This window comes from Macaca thibetana, chromosome X, assembly GCF_024542745.1.
Source record: "Macaca thibetana thibetana isolate TM-01 chromosome X, ASM2454274v1, whole genome shotgun sequence".
Lineage (NCBI taxonomy): Eukaryota > Metazoa > Chordata > Mammalia > Primates > Cercopithecidae > Macaca > Macaca thibetana.
In genome coordinates this window covers 149,539,175-149,554,413 of record NC_065598.1, presented here as the reverse complement: position 1 = coordinate 149,554,413, position 15,239 = coordinate 149,539,175, and the positions used below count along the sequence as shown (strand labels likewise).

At 46.2% G+C, this 15,239-nt stretch overlaps 3 protein-coding genes across 9 annotated transcripts in view; 1 reads left to right on the top strand and 2 right to left on the bottom strand.

The window, feature by feature from the left end:
- The window catches only part of FUNDC2 (FUN14 domain containing 2), a 192,099-nt gene extending 187,949 nt beyond the window's left edge, over positions 1-4,150 (bottom strand). The window contains exon 1 of the mRNA XM_050775496.1: positions 3,858-4,150. Coding sequence (XP_050631453.1) covers positions 3,858-4,116 — 259 coding nt within the window. The 5' untranslated portion in view covers positions 4,117-4,150. The remainder of the gene's footprint in view (positions 1-3,857) is intronic.
- Positions 1-15,239, top strand: part of F8 (coagulation factor VIII) — a 198,989-nt gene that overhangs the window by 159,415 nt on the left and 24,335 nt on the right. The window contains exon 1 of one of the 7 annotated variants that reach the window (XM_050775413.1): positions 4,199-4,376. The exons of the other annotated variants lie outside the window; for them this stretch is intronic. Coding sequence (XP_050631370.1) covers positions 4,353-4,376 — 24 coding nt within the window. The 5' untranslated portion in view covers positions 4,199-4,352. Of the gene's footprint in view, positions 1-4,198; positions 4,377-15,239 lie in introns of those variants that run through there. 7 annotated transcript variants of the gene reach the window in all.
- Positions 5,020-5,722, bottom strand: LOC126945510 (histone H2A-Bbd type 2/3-like). The gene has a single exon (XM_050775522.1). It carries the CDS (start codon positions 5,538-5,540, stop codon positions 5,193-5,195), a length of 348 nt encoding a protein of 115 aa, XP_050631479.1. The 5' UTR covers positions 5,541-5,722; the 3' UTR covers positions 5,020-5,192.

Below are 15,239 nucleotides of genomic sequence, written 5' to 3'. Positions count from 1 at the left end.
TATTTTCCTTTCTTTTGGTTTATTTTGTTTGTTCTCTACAATCTGGAGGTGAATGCTTAGTTCACTTATTCTTCAATCTTTGTCCTTTAATGATAAGGATAAATTAGTTATAGTTATTAACTACTCTCATGAGGTTCATTCCTTGAACAGCCACTGAGCAACTACTATGTTCTGGGTTCTAATTCAGGGGTGGGCAAACTATAGCCCCAGAATTTGGCCCACAGCCTGCTTTTGTACGGACTGAGAGTTAAGAATAGTTTTTACACGTTTAAAGGATTGCAAAGACAAACATACAAAGAAACAAAGAAGACTGTGCAACAGAGATCATCTGCGGTCTGTAAAGACTAACACATTTCTATCTGGCCCTTGACAGAAAGAGTCTGTGGGCTGCTGGTCTCCTCTAACGGTGGTAGAGATGCCTACACGGTTAACATTAATCCTTGGCACCAGAATCCTCAGCACCTAGGAACCAGATCTTGCCTAATACACTAATTTCAGTCTTGATCACCTTCCTCCGGCGTAGCGGTTCTCAAACGTCTTTGTCTTTGTGCTATTCGCGTATAAAATATTCTTTCATAAGCAACACTTCTCCTTTTAGGAGTGCCTCATAATGGGGAGAAGGGGAACCCCAACACCCTTTAAGGGTTCACTGCTTCGCTGCCACCATTTCCGACGGTTTACACTGTTTTAAATGTGGATCTGGAATTGTTTTCAAGTTAAAAAGCAAAGGAATCATGTCCTCTGAAAATATTTGCTTTTGGCATGCTATAAATCAGTGTTGACTTTTGATACTGATGTGGTACATTAGGAGGGAATTCTCAAAAATGCTGAAATCTGGCCCCGGCCCAGTTATCACTGCTCTTAAGTTTCTGAGGGAGATACATGAATGAGCCCACGGCAAATGGAAAATGAGGAGTTTCAGTGTTTCCTAGAATTATGCTCAGCTACCCAGTACCTGACTGTCTGGTTATCCTTCCCTTCACCTCCCTGATGCAAGGAGTTTGGACCAGAGGCCTAAGGGGGCTTCTCCTGAAGCCCAAATCCCAAACTGGTCACCAGTCATGCTCCGTAACTCCTAAACCTGACAATAAGCCAGCCGGCCAGGTCTGCAGCCCGGGTTAAGAGGAGCATACCAGGAAACAGCCAAAGAGCAAAGGACCATGAGCCCTTCAACCGCTTTTACAATAATTTGGGCTAGGCGTTCAGGGCTCCGTAGGACCCTTCCTGGCAGCCAAGTGAGAGTGAGAGAAAGAGGAATGACGGTGCTTCCCGTTACTTCCACACTGTTGAAATAGAAGTAGAAGCAGAAAAGAACACCCTACAAGTCCCACCCATTTTGAGGCACTCAACTCACAGTGACAACCCTCCACACCTCTCCCCCGCAAAAAGACGCATAACAAAAACACCTACTCCAAACTGTGTCCTTATATCTCAGCCCTGAAGATCAGTATTGTGTGCCACTTCGGCCCAAAGGATGCATTTCCCCAGGGTTGAAAGTCTGAGAAAGAGGCTATATTCCAAAGGGTTCTTGTTGTCACCATCAAAAGGATCAAAAAGACGCAATAAATAAGAAAAAACAGCTTAGTTGGGTTGCATGCTCCATTTGAGCCAGTAAGCCTTGGAAACTTAAGTGTTTTCAAATGGAACGCCATCCTGCTTTTGGGGAACACGGAGGCTGCCTTGCAGTCACATGATCGCACACCACCAAAGGGCCACGCACTCTGATTTCACCCACTTAACTAAAAGTTGCAGCAAAATCCCTATTACAGGCCAGGCGTGGTGGCTCATGCCTGTAATCCCAGCACTTTGGGACCCCGAGGAGGGTGGCTCATTTGAGGTCAGGAGTTGGAGACCAGCTTGGCCAACATGGTGAGACCCCCGTCTCTATTAAAAATACAAAAATTAGCCTAGCATGGTGGTGCGCGCCTGTAATCCCAGGTACTCTGGAGGCCGAGGTAGGAGAATCGCTTGAACCCAGGAGGCGGAGGTTGCAGTGAGCCGAGATCACGCCACTGTGCTCCAGCCTGGGTGACAGAGTGAGACTCCATCTCGGGGATGGGGGGCGGGGGGAATCCCTATTACAAATAAAAGCTGTTGTGATCCACACTGCATATACCTCTGGGAAAAGAACCGGAACCGTGAATTCCAATGCAAATTGATGCATGGGCACCGGACCCGCTGCATTGGACACGTTTGCATTGCAGTCACCCCAGTACGGAGCACATCACAGATGATCTCTGCAGGTTCGTTGCCCTGAGGCAGGTTCGTTGCCCACATAGGAGGCAGGCATAGTGCAAATTTCAAAGGAAGGAACACATCCTGGAGCCCAAAGAGCTATCTGGTTCTGCTTCTGGCCTCCTGACAAGTAGGGAAGAGAGTCACATTTTATAGACGAGGGACACCAAAACCACACATGAGGAGTGCAAGAGTAGCTTTATCATGGATTTAGGGCTGTGGTTACAAGGAAGCTGTAAGGAATAAAATGACTCCCCTGCCACGAAGACGTACTGTGCGGACGAGTGGAAGGAGAAATGTGGCCATTACAAAGACACAGAAATACGTTCAGAAATGAGGGGCAGGATGAAATCATCTAGGGTAGGTATTTAGAGGGAGAGTGCCGTGCAAAATAAAATCCTCACTATGAAACAAAGGCGGAGGCAGGAGGCTGCGTTGGGTGGAAGAAGCAGAGGAAGGAGACGAAAGGGACTGTCATTTTCATGTCGTGGCTTTTTAGAAGACGGCGGTGTCCTCTACTCTGATTCTATCAAAGTGTGTTCTTGGGATGCAGGTAACGTTCAGCCAACGAAATAATTCCTATGGCGGCAACAGGAATAACAAAACGCAGAAGCGGGAACGATGTCTTTTTTATTCCTCCCCAGATGCAAACGTGGATGTGTGAGGTTTGGTAACAGGCAAAGTCATCTGGTTCACGTGACTGATGGGAATCCCCTGCCGGTCTGGGCAAAAAGTCACTGGGTGAATGGGATGGATCAGACTCCCTGTCCTGAGGGGGAGACGGTTTCTTGCAGAACGAGGTGAAGGAGGTGGTTCTGCTCAGCAGTCAACAGTGGCCACATCTCCACCTGCAGCGACTTGATGGCTTCCGTGTCCTTTTCGTGGGCAGCCATGACCAAAGACTGGAGCAGCAGAAAGAGCTCCTCGGGAAGCTGGCCGCTGCTCTCCTGCCCGTGGCTGTCAAAAGCCTCCCAGGAGTACTTCTCCAGGGTCTGGGCGTGCTCCGGCAGCAGCTTGGCCGGCGGTGGTTGTAGGAGGAGCAGCAGCAGCACGCGGGACACCTCGCAGCGGACCAGCACGTCCGAGAAGGCGCCCAGGGCGGCGGGAGAGGGCGCCGCCGAGCCGGAGTTTGGAGGAAGCAGCGCGGCCGGTAGGGCGGGGGTCGCCCCGGTCCCGGGCCCGGGCTGGGGCCCCGGCGGCGGGGGCGGCGGCAGTGACTGCACCGGGTGGCTGCCGTGCTCCCGCGCCAGGCGCTGCATGCGCGTGAAGACCGCCAGGGCGCCGGTGTAGTCGCGCGCCAGCAGCTGGCAGGAGGCGGCCTCGCCCAGCGCCTGCAGCGCGGCCAGGGGCAGCTGGGGCAGCTGGAGCTGGGCGGCGCGCTGGAAGTGACCGGCGGCGGCGGCCGGCTGGCCCAGGTCGCGCAGGGCGGCGGCCAGCTCGAGGCAGAGGGCGGCGGCGGCGGCCGGCTGGCCCAGCTCGAGGTGCAGACGCACCGCGGCGCCCAGGGCGCTGGCGGCGGCCTGCAGCGGCTCCCCGTAGGCGGCGGGGCAGACCAGGCGCTGGCGCGCGTCGCGCTCCTGCCGCAGGAAGAGGGCGGGCGGCCTCGGTGAGGGCCAGCGCCTCCCCGGGCCCGTGGAAGAGCGCCTGCTGGCAGCGCGCCACCGCCAGCTGGCACCAGGCCGCGTACGGCAGACACTCCTGGGCGCGCAGCTCCCGGCCCAGCTGTCCGAACTGCTCGCCGGCCTCCGCCACGTTCGGCTTCCGCAGGAACCGCTTCTTCAACTTGTTCGATACCAGCCGGTAGCGGGCCAGGAAGTCCCCGGCCTCGGGTCCCGGGCCGGCGCCGCCGCCGCCGCCCAGGCCGGCCGCCGCCGCCGCCATGCTCGCCGCCCCAGGCACTTCCGGACGCGCTGCGGCAGCTGGCGGACGGGCGGGGCGGGGCGGGGCGGGGCGGGGCGGGGCGACGTGCCCTGCGTCCCCCTTGGCGGGCTGCAGGCGTGCCGGCGCCCGCTCCCCAGCCCGAGCGTGCCCCTTGCCCTGGTGATGTGCAAAGAGCGGGATCGGAGGCGGGGCCTGGCCGGGCTGTGAGCGGCGCATGCAAATCCAGGGTCTCGGGGATGCGGAGCCAAGACCCTGGGAAGGTACGCGGGGCCTGGCCGGGCGCCAGCTGCTGCTAGCTCGGCTGCAATGCAGATGGTCTCGCTTGCTGAAGGCCTCCCACAGCCTCTCCATCTGAACATGACCCAAACTAAACTCGTGACCCTAATTCCGTGTCCGTGCATTTCTCGACTGTTTTCCCCCCACCGCTCACTCCTCCATCTTCCTGTCCAGGGCCCCTTGCCAAGCGCCGGGTCCACCTCTCCGTCCCCAGCCCGGTTGCCTTTAGGAGTCCATCCTGTCGCAACGCTGCAGTCATGGTCTTGAGGCCCACCCGCCCCAACGAACGCCATCATGCTGAGGACTTTCCCGGGCAGGCCCTGACTTGCTCAGAACCAGCGGGGGTGTCCCCTTCCCACCCAGGGCCAGTCCCCTGCACTGTCACCGGGAGGGACCGCTCCTCTGTGCCATCCCCGACTCCCACCCAACCCCAGACCCCCACCACCTCTCCATCCCTCCAGCTGTGGAGGTCTCACAACCCCCCACCCCACTCACCGCCCACGCCCCCAACACACCCCATGTCACCGCCCAGCCCCCCACCCCATGTCACCACCCACCCCCCCCACCGATCTCACCGCCCACGCCCCCCCCCACCCCAAGGCAAAGTGACTGAAGCAGGCAGGTGGGTTCCTTTAAACATTTTATTGACAGAATTAATGAAGACCCAAGACTTTGGGGCCCGGGTGGTGGGGGTTGATTTAAGGCCGGGGGTTCGGGCGGGGGGATTTGAGGCCGGGGAGTTTGGGGCTGGGTGGGTGGACGAGTGGACCTGCCAGGTCCCAGGGGCCGGGCGTCAGAAGCTAGTCGCCGCCGGGAGCCACTTGAGAGATGGTGGTTGTGTCAAAAAGGGTGCTCAGCAGCCTGTTGTTGTGAACCGCCATGTCCAGCAGCAGTGGAGTGATGTTCCTCTCTCCGTTGTTCTGGGCCTCGTTGCCCGCCAGCTCCAGGACCTTGGCCGTCAGGTACTCGATAACCGCAGCGAGGTAGACCGGCGCCGTGGGACTCAGGCGCTGAGCGTAGTGGCCCTCCCGTAGACCGCGCTCCACCTGGCTCACCGAAAACGAAAGCTCCGCTCGGACGGTGCGAGAGCGGGTCCGCCCCCGGCCACCAGCCCTGGAGGACCGGCGATGGCTCCTCCTCTCCGACATGCTGGGCGTTGAGTGTGCTATCTCGGCTTGCCCTAGCTAGACAAGATGGCTCTCAAGATGACAGTTACCGCGTCCAGTACTGTGTATCCTAGCGACCAGGGCCCAGCCCCTCATTGGCTGGGGAGCCGAAACCAATGGGCACGCACGTCCGGTGAGGGGCACGCACGCGGTGAGGGGCACGCACGCGGTGAGGGGCACGCACGCGGTGAGGGGCACGCACGCGGTGAGGGGCACGCACGCGGTGAGGGGCACGCACGCGGTGAGGGGCACGCACGTCCGGTGAGGGGCACGCACGTCCGGTGAGGGGCACGCACGCGGTGACGGGCACGCACGCGGTGAGGGGCACGCACGCGGTGACGGGCACGCACGCGGTGACGGGCACGCACGCGGTGACGGCCTCACAAGGGACACGTCCATCAGGTGACCTGAGCGCTTTCCCATTGGCCTCGAGGGAGCAGGCCTGGGCCTAGAAGTGACTGGAGGGCCATGGTTTGGGGAGGGGAATCCCGCTCGTGACCCTCTCTCTGCCAGTGGGGACTCTCCCTTTCTACTGGATGGGAACATTGTGGGAAAGACAGAGGGGTGGGCGAGGGGAGAGTGGGTACCACGCCTTCACAATGTTGCACATCCGTCACAACCACCTAGTTCCAAAACATTTTCAACACCCTCAAAAGAAACTGAAACCCCTGCACCTATAAGCAGTCACTTGCCACACGCCTCCTTCCACACCGCCACTACCAACCCCCACACCCCGCCACACACAGCCCTCTCCCCCCCCCTGCCCATACGCACGTTCCCGATAGTCCCTGGCAACCACTTGTCAATCTGCTTTCTGTCGGTAGAGGTTAGCCTGTTTTGGAGATTTCCTATAGATGGAATCGTACGACCAAATGTGAGGCCTTGTGTGTCTGGCTGCTTTCACTTAGCATAATGGTTTCATCAGGGTTCATCCATGTTATTCACTGCTAGAGTATGGAAATACCACTGATTGTTGCAGATTGATCTTGGGTACTGCAGCTTTGCTGAGCATACTCAGATAGGGTTGGCGTATTAGTCCGTTTCTACACTGCTATAAAGAACTGCCTGAGAATGAGTAATTCATAAAGAAAAGAGGTTGAATTGCCTCATGGTTCTGCAGGCTGTACAGGCTTCTGCTTCTGGGCAGGCCTCAGGAAACGTGCAATCATGGCGGAAGGCGAAGGGGAAGCAAGCACCTTCTTCACATATTGGAGCAGGAGGAAGAGAGAGAGAACGTGCGCGAAGGGGGAAGGGCTGCACATTTTCAAACGATCAGATCTTGTGAGAACTCTATCACAAGAATGGCAAGGGGGAAGTCCGCCCCCGTGATTCTGTCACCTCCCACCAGGCCCCTCCTTCAACAGGTGGGGATTACAATTCGACATGAGATTTGGGTGGGGACGCAGAGCCAAACCATCTCGGGTTTTTCTTTTTTTTCCTTTTGATGGACTCTTTAGTGTCCTCTATATAAGAACATGCCATCTACGCACGTATGAATAGAGATGGTTTTACTTGTTCCTTTCCAATCTGGATGCCTTTTATTTCTTTTTCTCGACTAATTGCCCAGACTAGAACTTTGAGTACGATGTTGAATTAGAAGTGGCAAGAGAAGACATCCTTTTCTCATTCCTGATCTTAGGGGGAAGTCAACCAGTCTTTCACCATTAAGTATGATATTATCTCTGGGTTTTTCATGGATGCCCTCTACCAGGTTGAAGAAGTTTCTTTCTATTCCTGGTTTGTTGAATGTACTTTCATGAAAGGGTATTGCGTTTTGTCAGATGATCCTTTTTGTACATGATTAAGATGACCATGAGTCTCCCCCACCCCGCGCCCCCCGCCGCTCCACCATGCATTCTGTTAATACGGTGTATTATATAAGTTGATTTTCACATGTTGAACCAACCATTAATATGGTGTATTATATAAACCGATTTTCACATGTTGAACCAACCTTACATTTGTGGGATAAATCCTGTTTGGTCATAGTGTATAAAGAGTGGTCAATAAACATTTCGTTGAAAGAATAGGAGTGGATCTGGCAAGCTTCTTGGAGGACAGTGCGTGTGTTAAAGAGTCTGTAGCATGATGAGAAGCCAAGGCACTGGTGGGAGGAGGGGAGTTGCAACCAATTCATTAAGGCTGGAGAGTAGGATGCCAGTGGAGTAGTAGTGGTTGATGTGGCTGGGAAAGAGGTAGGCAGGAGCCAAGACATGGAGGCTCTATTATACCATGCTCAGGGTTTAGAATACCCTGTAGGCTACACTGAACCCACTGTGGTCTTTCAGCTTGGGAGTGACATGGTCTGATTTGCCTCTAGAAGGATCACTCTGGAAGCTGCATGGAGAATTGAACAGAGAGGATTGTGTGTGGAGAATAGAACAGAGAGGACTGAGATTGGAATTAGAAAGCTGCTGTATTATACCAGTCTAGAAATGACAGATATCTCAACTAAGACAATGGCATTGGTAGATAAGATTAGGGGACAGAGTCCATGCAAAGTTTAGGTAGTAAAATGGCACACAGTAGGCACTCACTACATATTACTCATACTGGCGAACCTAGCTGGAGACATGATAATTCATTGTCTCATTCTTCAAAAAATATTGAAGGGTAGCGCCAGGCATACTGTGTTAAGCATTGAGACAACACCAGTGAGAAATACTCTGTTGTTTAAATAGGCCAGATTTTGTTTATCTACTCATCAGTTGATGAACAGTTCATTAAGTGATTTCCATGGCAGAGGAGGTAAATGTTGCCCTCTATCTTCTTAGATTCTCCAGCTAGGACTTAAATAAGACAGATTAACAAAAGAAAAGCATACAAAATTTTTTTACATGTACATGGGAGCCCTCGTAAGAAATACGAAGACTCAAATGAGCAATTACAGCTGAATACTTACATACTAGGGTGGAAAAAGTGTGTTAAATTGTGAAAACATAACAAGACAATGGGGTTTGGGCTAGGAGAGTTAATTGTGGAAAAGTCACTAAGAAGGTAAGAGTTGTTTAACAAGGTTTTTTTGGAGCAGCTTTCCCTCAAACCTGGACTCCCCATCTGGGGCAATAAGAATGTGTTTCTTCTTCCTGGTATACAGATAATACCTTTCACATCAGAGTTTCATCTCTTCCTTTCATGAAAAAAAAAGGAAGGTCAGCATGCTCTTCTTGCATCTGCTATTTTCAAGTGCCTTTAAACTCAAAATAATCAATATGCCAAAGTGGCATATTTTGAGGTGGCATTTGATCCCCTACATTACTGATTGGATAGTGTGAATAGTGTTGCCATGAACGCTCCTGTACAAGTGTTTGAACAGCTGTTTTAAATTACAGATGCTCCTCAACTTGGAATGGTATTACATCCTGATAAACCCATTGTTAGTTAAAACCATTATTAGTGTAAATTCATTTAATACAGCTATATTAGTCCATTCTCACACTGCTATAAATAACTACCTGAGACTTGGTAATTTATGAAGCATTTATTAATGGACTCACAGTTCTGCAGGCTTAACAGGAAGCATAACTGCAAGGCGTCAGGAAACTTACAGTCACAGCAGCAGGTGAAGGGGAAGCAAGCACGCCTTACTATGGTGGAGCAGAAGAGAGAGTGAGTGAAGTGGGGAAATGTCATACACTTTTAAACCATCAGATCTCATGAGAACTCACTCACTGTCTCAAGAACAGCAAGGGGAAATCCACCCCCATGATCCAATGACATCCCACCAGGCCTCTCCTCTGACACATGGGGATTACAATTTGACATGAGATTTGGGTGGGGATACAGAGTCAAACCATATCAACAGCTAACCTACCAATCATCATAGTTTAGCCCAGCCTACCTTAAACATGCTCAGAACACTTACAATTAGGCTACAGTTGGGCAAAATCATATAACACAAAGTCAAATTTATAATGAAGTATTGACTATCTCATGTAATTTATTAAACATTGCACTGAAAGTGAAATACAGAATGGTTGTATGTGGTTGTATGTGTATTTTAAGTACTTTTATGTGTATACATTCTACTGAATGCATGTTGCTTTCATACCATCATAAAGTCAAAACATTGTAAGTCCAACCATTATAAGCTGGAAACCATTCATATTTGAGGTACATACCCATGAATACATTTACGGGTTTATTTCTTGCTTCCTAATTCTATTCCATTTATATATATATATGTCTGTCCTTACACCTGTACCACAAAGTGTTGATAACTGTAGCCTTATAAGAAGTTTTGAATTTGGGAAATGTGAGTTCTCCAGCTTTGTTATTTTCCAAGATTATTTTGGCTATTTGAGGTCCCACACAATCACACATGAATTTTAAGACTGGCTTTTCCATTTCTGCCAAAAAAAAAAAGGTCACTGGGATTTTGATGCAGATTGTATTAAATCTGTAGATCACTTTGGGTAGTACCATCATCATAATAATATTGTCTTCTAATTCATGAACACAGGATATATTTCCACTTCTTTATGCTGTCTCTAATATCTTTCAGCAATGTTTTGTAGTTTTCAATGTACAAGTCTTGTACCTCCTTGGCCGAATTTATTCCTAAGTATTTTCTTCTTTTTGATGCTATTTTAAATAGAATTATTTTTTATTTTGTTAATTTCATCACAGATTGTTCATTGCTAGTGTGTAGAAATACAACTGATTTTTGCGTGTTGATCTTATATCCTGCAACTTTGCTGAATTCATTTATTAGCTCTATAGTGTTTTGTGGATTCTTTGGGGTTTTCCATATATAAGCTCATGTTCATCTGAGAATAAGATAGCTTTACTTATTCCTTTTCAATTTGGAAGGCTTTTATTTCTTTTTTTCCTAATTGCTCTGGCTAAGACTTCCAATACAATTTTGAATAGAAGTCATAACAGCAGGCATTCTTGTCTCATTTCTGATGTTAGGGAAATATCTTTCAGTCTTCTACCATTGAGTGTGATGTTAGTTTTGGGTATTTTATGAATGCTCTTTATCATGTTGTGGATTTTCTCTTCTATTTCTAGTTTGCTTACTGGTTTTTTTTTTTTCTTGTCATGAAAAAGTGTTCAGCTTTATCAAGTGATTTTTCTGCATCAACCAGAATAAACTTGCAGGATTTTTTTCCCCTATATTTTATTAATGTGGAGTTGACTGGTGGATTGATTGTCTTATGCTGAACCACTCTTGCATTATTGGGATAATTTCCACTTGAGCATGGGATATAACCTTTATAACATGCTGCTGGATTTGGTTTGCTAATATTTTGTTGAAGATTTTTGCATCTATATGCCTAAGGGAATATTATATTCACATATTCAATTGCATGCAATTTGTAATTTTCTTTTCTTGTGATATATTTGTCTGGCTTTGATGTCAAGATAATGGTGGCCTCATAGTATGAGTTGTAAAGTTTACTCTCCTTTTCTATCTCTTGGAAGAGTTTAAGAAGGATTAATGTTAATCCTTCCTCAAACATTTAGTAGAATTTACCAGTGAGGCCTTCTAGCACAATGCCTGGTACATAATATATGGAATCTAGGATTTATGTAGTCAGTCATTAACTATTTGTTGAATTAATAAATTGTCTCCCCAAGCAGGTTTCTAATCAAGGCACAAAGATTGAGTAATGAATGAAAGCAAAGTCAATGTATGTAGGGTATTAGTTTTCTAATACTGGGGTGGCAAATTACCACAAACTTACTATGGCTTAAAACAACACAAGTTTATTATCTTACAGTTCTATAGGGCAGAAGACTGACCCAAGTCTCAGTGGGCTAAAATCAAGGTGTCATCAGGGCTGCATTTCTTTCTGGAAGCTCTAGGAAAGGATCCTTTTTCGGGAGCCTGTAGTCCCAGCTACTTGGGAGGCTGAGTCAGGAGAATGGTGTGAACCTGGGAGGCAGAGCTTGCAGTGAGCCAAGATCGCACCACTGCACTCCAGCCTGGGCGACAGAGTGAGACTCTGTCTCAAAAAAGAAAGAATCCTTTTTCCTTTCTTTTCCAGCTTCTAGAGGCCACACACATTCATTAACTCATGGTCTCCTTCCTCCATCTTCGAAGCCAGTAACATTGCACCTTTCTGACTATTCTTAAGTAGTCACATCTCCCTTCGACTCTCCTCTTCTACCTCTCTCTTTCACTTTCAAGGCCTCTTGTGATTACATTGGGCAGACCTGGATAATCCAGGATATTCTCCCTATTTTGACATCAGCTAATTGGCAAACTTAATTCCATCTGCAACCTTAAGTCCCTCTTGCCATGCAACATAACATAGTCAAATGTTCTGGGGATTAAAATGTGGACATCACTGGGAGATCATATTCTTCCTAGCACATACAGTTTAGTCACAAGTTAATGATCAACATTTATTAGCTATATAATACTCTTAAGTTCAACATAAACTTTTCAGATGCTGATAAAACGGAATGGCATTTTACATTGATATATACTTCATTTCAAAACTTTTTCTACTTCTCAATGATTATTCTGTAGCAACAAATTTCTTTTAAATCAGAAATTTGGAAACACAACGAGACCTATCTCAAATCAAAGATGACTATCCCCTTTTGGAGTCAGACTACACATTCATTATTTTAGTCAAAATGAGACATAAAATTCAGGCCCCCAAGAGCTGCCAGTACCCACTTATGCAGGAGGTAGCTAGACGAAACAGGTGGCTTTCTACAAATAATTTTGCACCATCCCACCCCAGAGAGGTGGGTTGGAGTGTTTACTTATTACCTGGGATTTAATTATACTAGCTCTTGCAAGAGCCAAGTCTTGCAAGCTCTTGCAAGGCCATAAAATAGAAGGTCAAATCTTCTCCTATATAGAGAGGAGAGCAGCAGAGAAAACAAAATCCTTGGTAAATCTTTAAATAAAGTTCTATGATTTGAATATTTTATTCATTCTATTTTAACCCCCCAATACAGACATATTTATAAAAAAGAATGTTGTGATTTCTGGTGTAACTTGTTTAGGAACAAAGCCACAAATTTATTAATATTTTCTATTCCATGGGAAGAAAAAATGCTACATGGCAGAATAATTTTTAAAAATTTCCCATGATACTAAACTCTGATGTGTGATCATATAATAGACTTACATTGATTCCTATTTTAGTGTATTCAAGCAGATAAAAAAATCCCAAGTGTTCTGCGAGTTATATCATTTTCAGTATTTCTTATGCTGTATGCCATGGTTTAAATCTAGGCCTTTCAAATTGGCATTACTACCATATTTCTCAAACTGTATTCCCTTTCCCTTGAATATGTTATATAATTTTGTCCAGAACCCAGACATGTCAAGGTACGAAATCCTATGTTTTGGATACTAATATGTGTCTCATTAATTCATACAGTGGGATCATTCATTAATGCCCACATTGTAGACTCTCTCTCTGTCTCTCTACACACACACACACGTACACACTACATTCTTAGAAGATCATTCTGAGACCAGTGTGGAGGATAGGCTGTGCATTCCCAGTACTCTTTCACAGCTGTCTCTGTCCTCTGCCAGTGTTTTTCAAACTTTAGTGTGCTCATGAAACACCTAAGGATCTTATTAAAATTTAGATTCTGATTCAGTAGACCTGACTTGGTGCCCAAGAAACTGCATCTCTTTTTAAAAATCTTTACTTAGATATAATTGACAAATAAAAGTTGCATATATTTAAGAGGTACATATATTTAAGATGTTTCGATTTATGTTGTTTTTGATATATGATGTTTGATACATTGTGAAATGGTCACCACAAGCAAGCTAATTAAGATATATCTATCTCTTTGCCTAGCTACCTTTTTTGTGGTGAGAACATTTATGACTTTCTGTTTTAGCAAATTTCAAGTATACAATACAGTATTGTTTACTATAGTTACTATATCGTACATTAGATCTCCAGAACTAATTTATCTTGCATAAGTGAAATTTTGTACCCTTTGATCAACATCTTCCTGTTTCCCCCACACCACGGTCCCTAGCACCTAACATTCTACTGTCTGCTTTTAGGAGTTTGACCATCTTAGATTCCACATATGAGGTCATGAAGTATTTTTCTTTCTGTGTCTGGCTTATTACACTTAGCATAATATTTTCCAGCTTCATCCATGTTATCACAAGTGGCAGGATTTTCTTCTATTTTAAGTCTGAATAATATTTTATAATTGTGGGCATATTCCATCAGATATATATATATATATGATATATATGATATATATGATATATATAATATATATGATATATATGATATATATATGATATATATATGATATATATATGATATATATATGATATATATATGATATATATATATGATATATATATATGATATATGATATATATCAGATTTTCTTTATCCCTCTATCCATCAATGAACACACTTAGGTTGTTTGCATATCTTGGCTATTGTGAATACTGTTACAGTGAACATGGGAGTGCAGATATTCAACATACTGATTTTATATCCTTTGGATATATACCAGAAGTGAGATTGCCAGATCATATGGTATTCTAGTTTTAGTTTTTTGAGGAAACTCTATGATGTTTTTCATAATGGCTGTACCAATTTATTTTTGCAGCAACAGCATACAAGGGTTTCCTTTTCTTCACATTACCACCATTTGTCATCTTTTTATCATTTTGATAATAGCTATTTGCTCTGGTTTGAGTGTTTTCCCCAAAAAAACATGTGTTGGAAACTTAATTCCCAATGCAACAGTGTTGGGAGGTAGGGCCGAATGGGAGGTGTTTAGGTTATGAGGACTCCACCCTCATGAATGGATTAATGCCAGTTACAAAAGCACCTAAGGCTGTGAATTTGAACTCTTGCTGTCTCTTGCCCTCTTTTTGCCCTTCTGCCATGTTATGATACAGAAAGAAAGCCTCTGCCAGATGTTGGCCTCTTGATCTTGGACTGCCCAGCCTCCAGAACTGTGAGCCAAATACATTTCTGTTCACTACAAATTACTCAGTCTGTGGTATTCTGTCATATCAGCATAATAAATTATAGTCCATAATAAGTTATAGTCCATAATAACAGACTAAGACACTATTCTAATAGATGTGAGGGAATATCTCATTGTGTTTTGATTTGCATTTCCCTGTGGGTTAGTGATGCTGAGCATCATTTATCTGTTGGCCTTTTATATTTCTTCTTTTGAAAAATTCTATTTGGGTCCTTTGCCCATTTTTAATTGGGTTGTTTGTTTCTTTTTTTTTTATTATTATACTTTAAGTTCTAGGGTACATGTGCACAACATGCAGGTTTGTTACATATGTATACATGTGCCATGTTGGTGTGCTGTACCCATTACCTCATCATTTACATTAGGTATATCTCCTAATGCTATCCCTCCTCCCTCCCCCCTCCCCACAATAGGACCCGGTGTGTGATGCTCCCTTTCCTGTGTCCAGGTGATCTCATTGTTCAATTCCCACCTATAAATGAGAACACGAGGTATTTGGTTTTCTGTTCTTGCAATAGTTTGCTGAGAATGATGGTTTCCAGCTGCATCCATGTCCCTACAAAGGACACGAACTCATCCTTTTTATGGCTGCATAGTATTCCATGGTGTATATGTGCCACATTTTCTTAATCCAGTCTGTCACTGATGGACATTTGGGTTGATTCCAAGTCTTTGCTATTGTGAATAGTGCCGCAATAAACATACGTGTGCATGTGTCTTTATAGC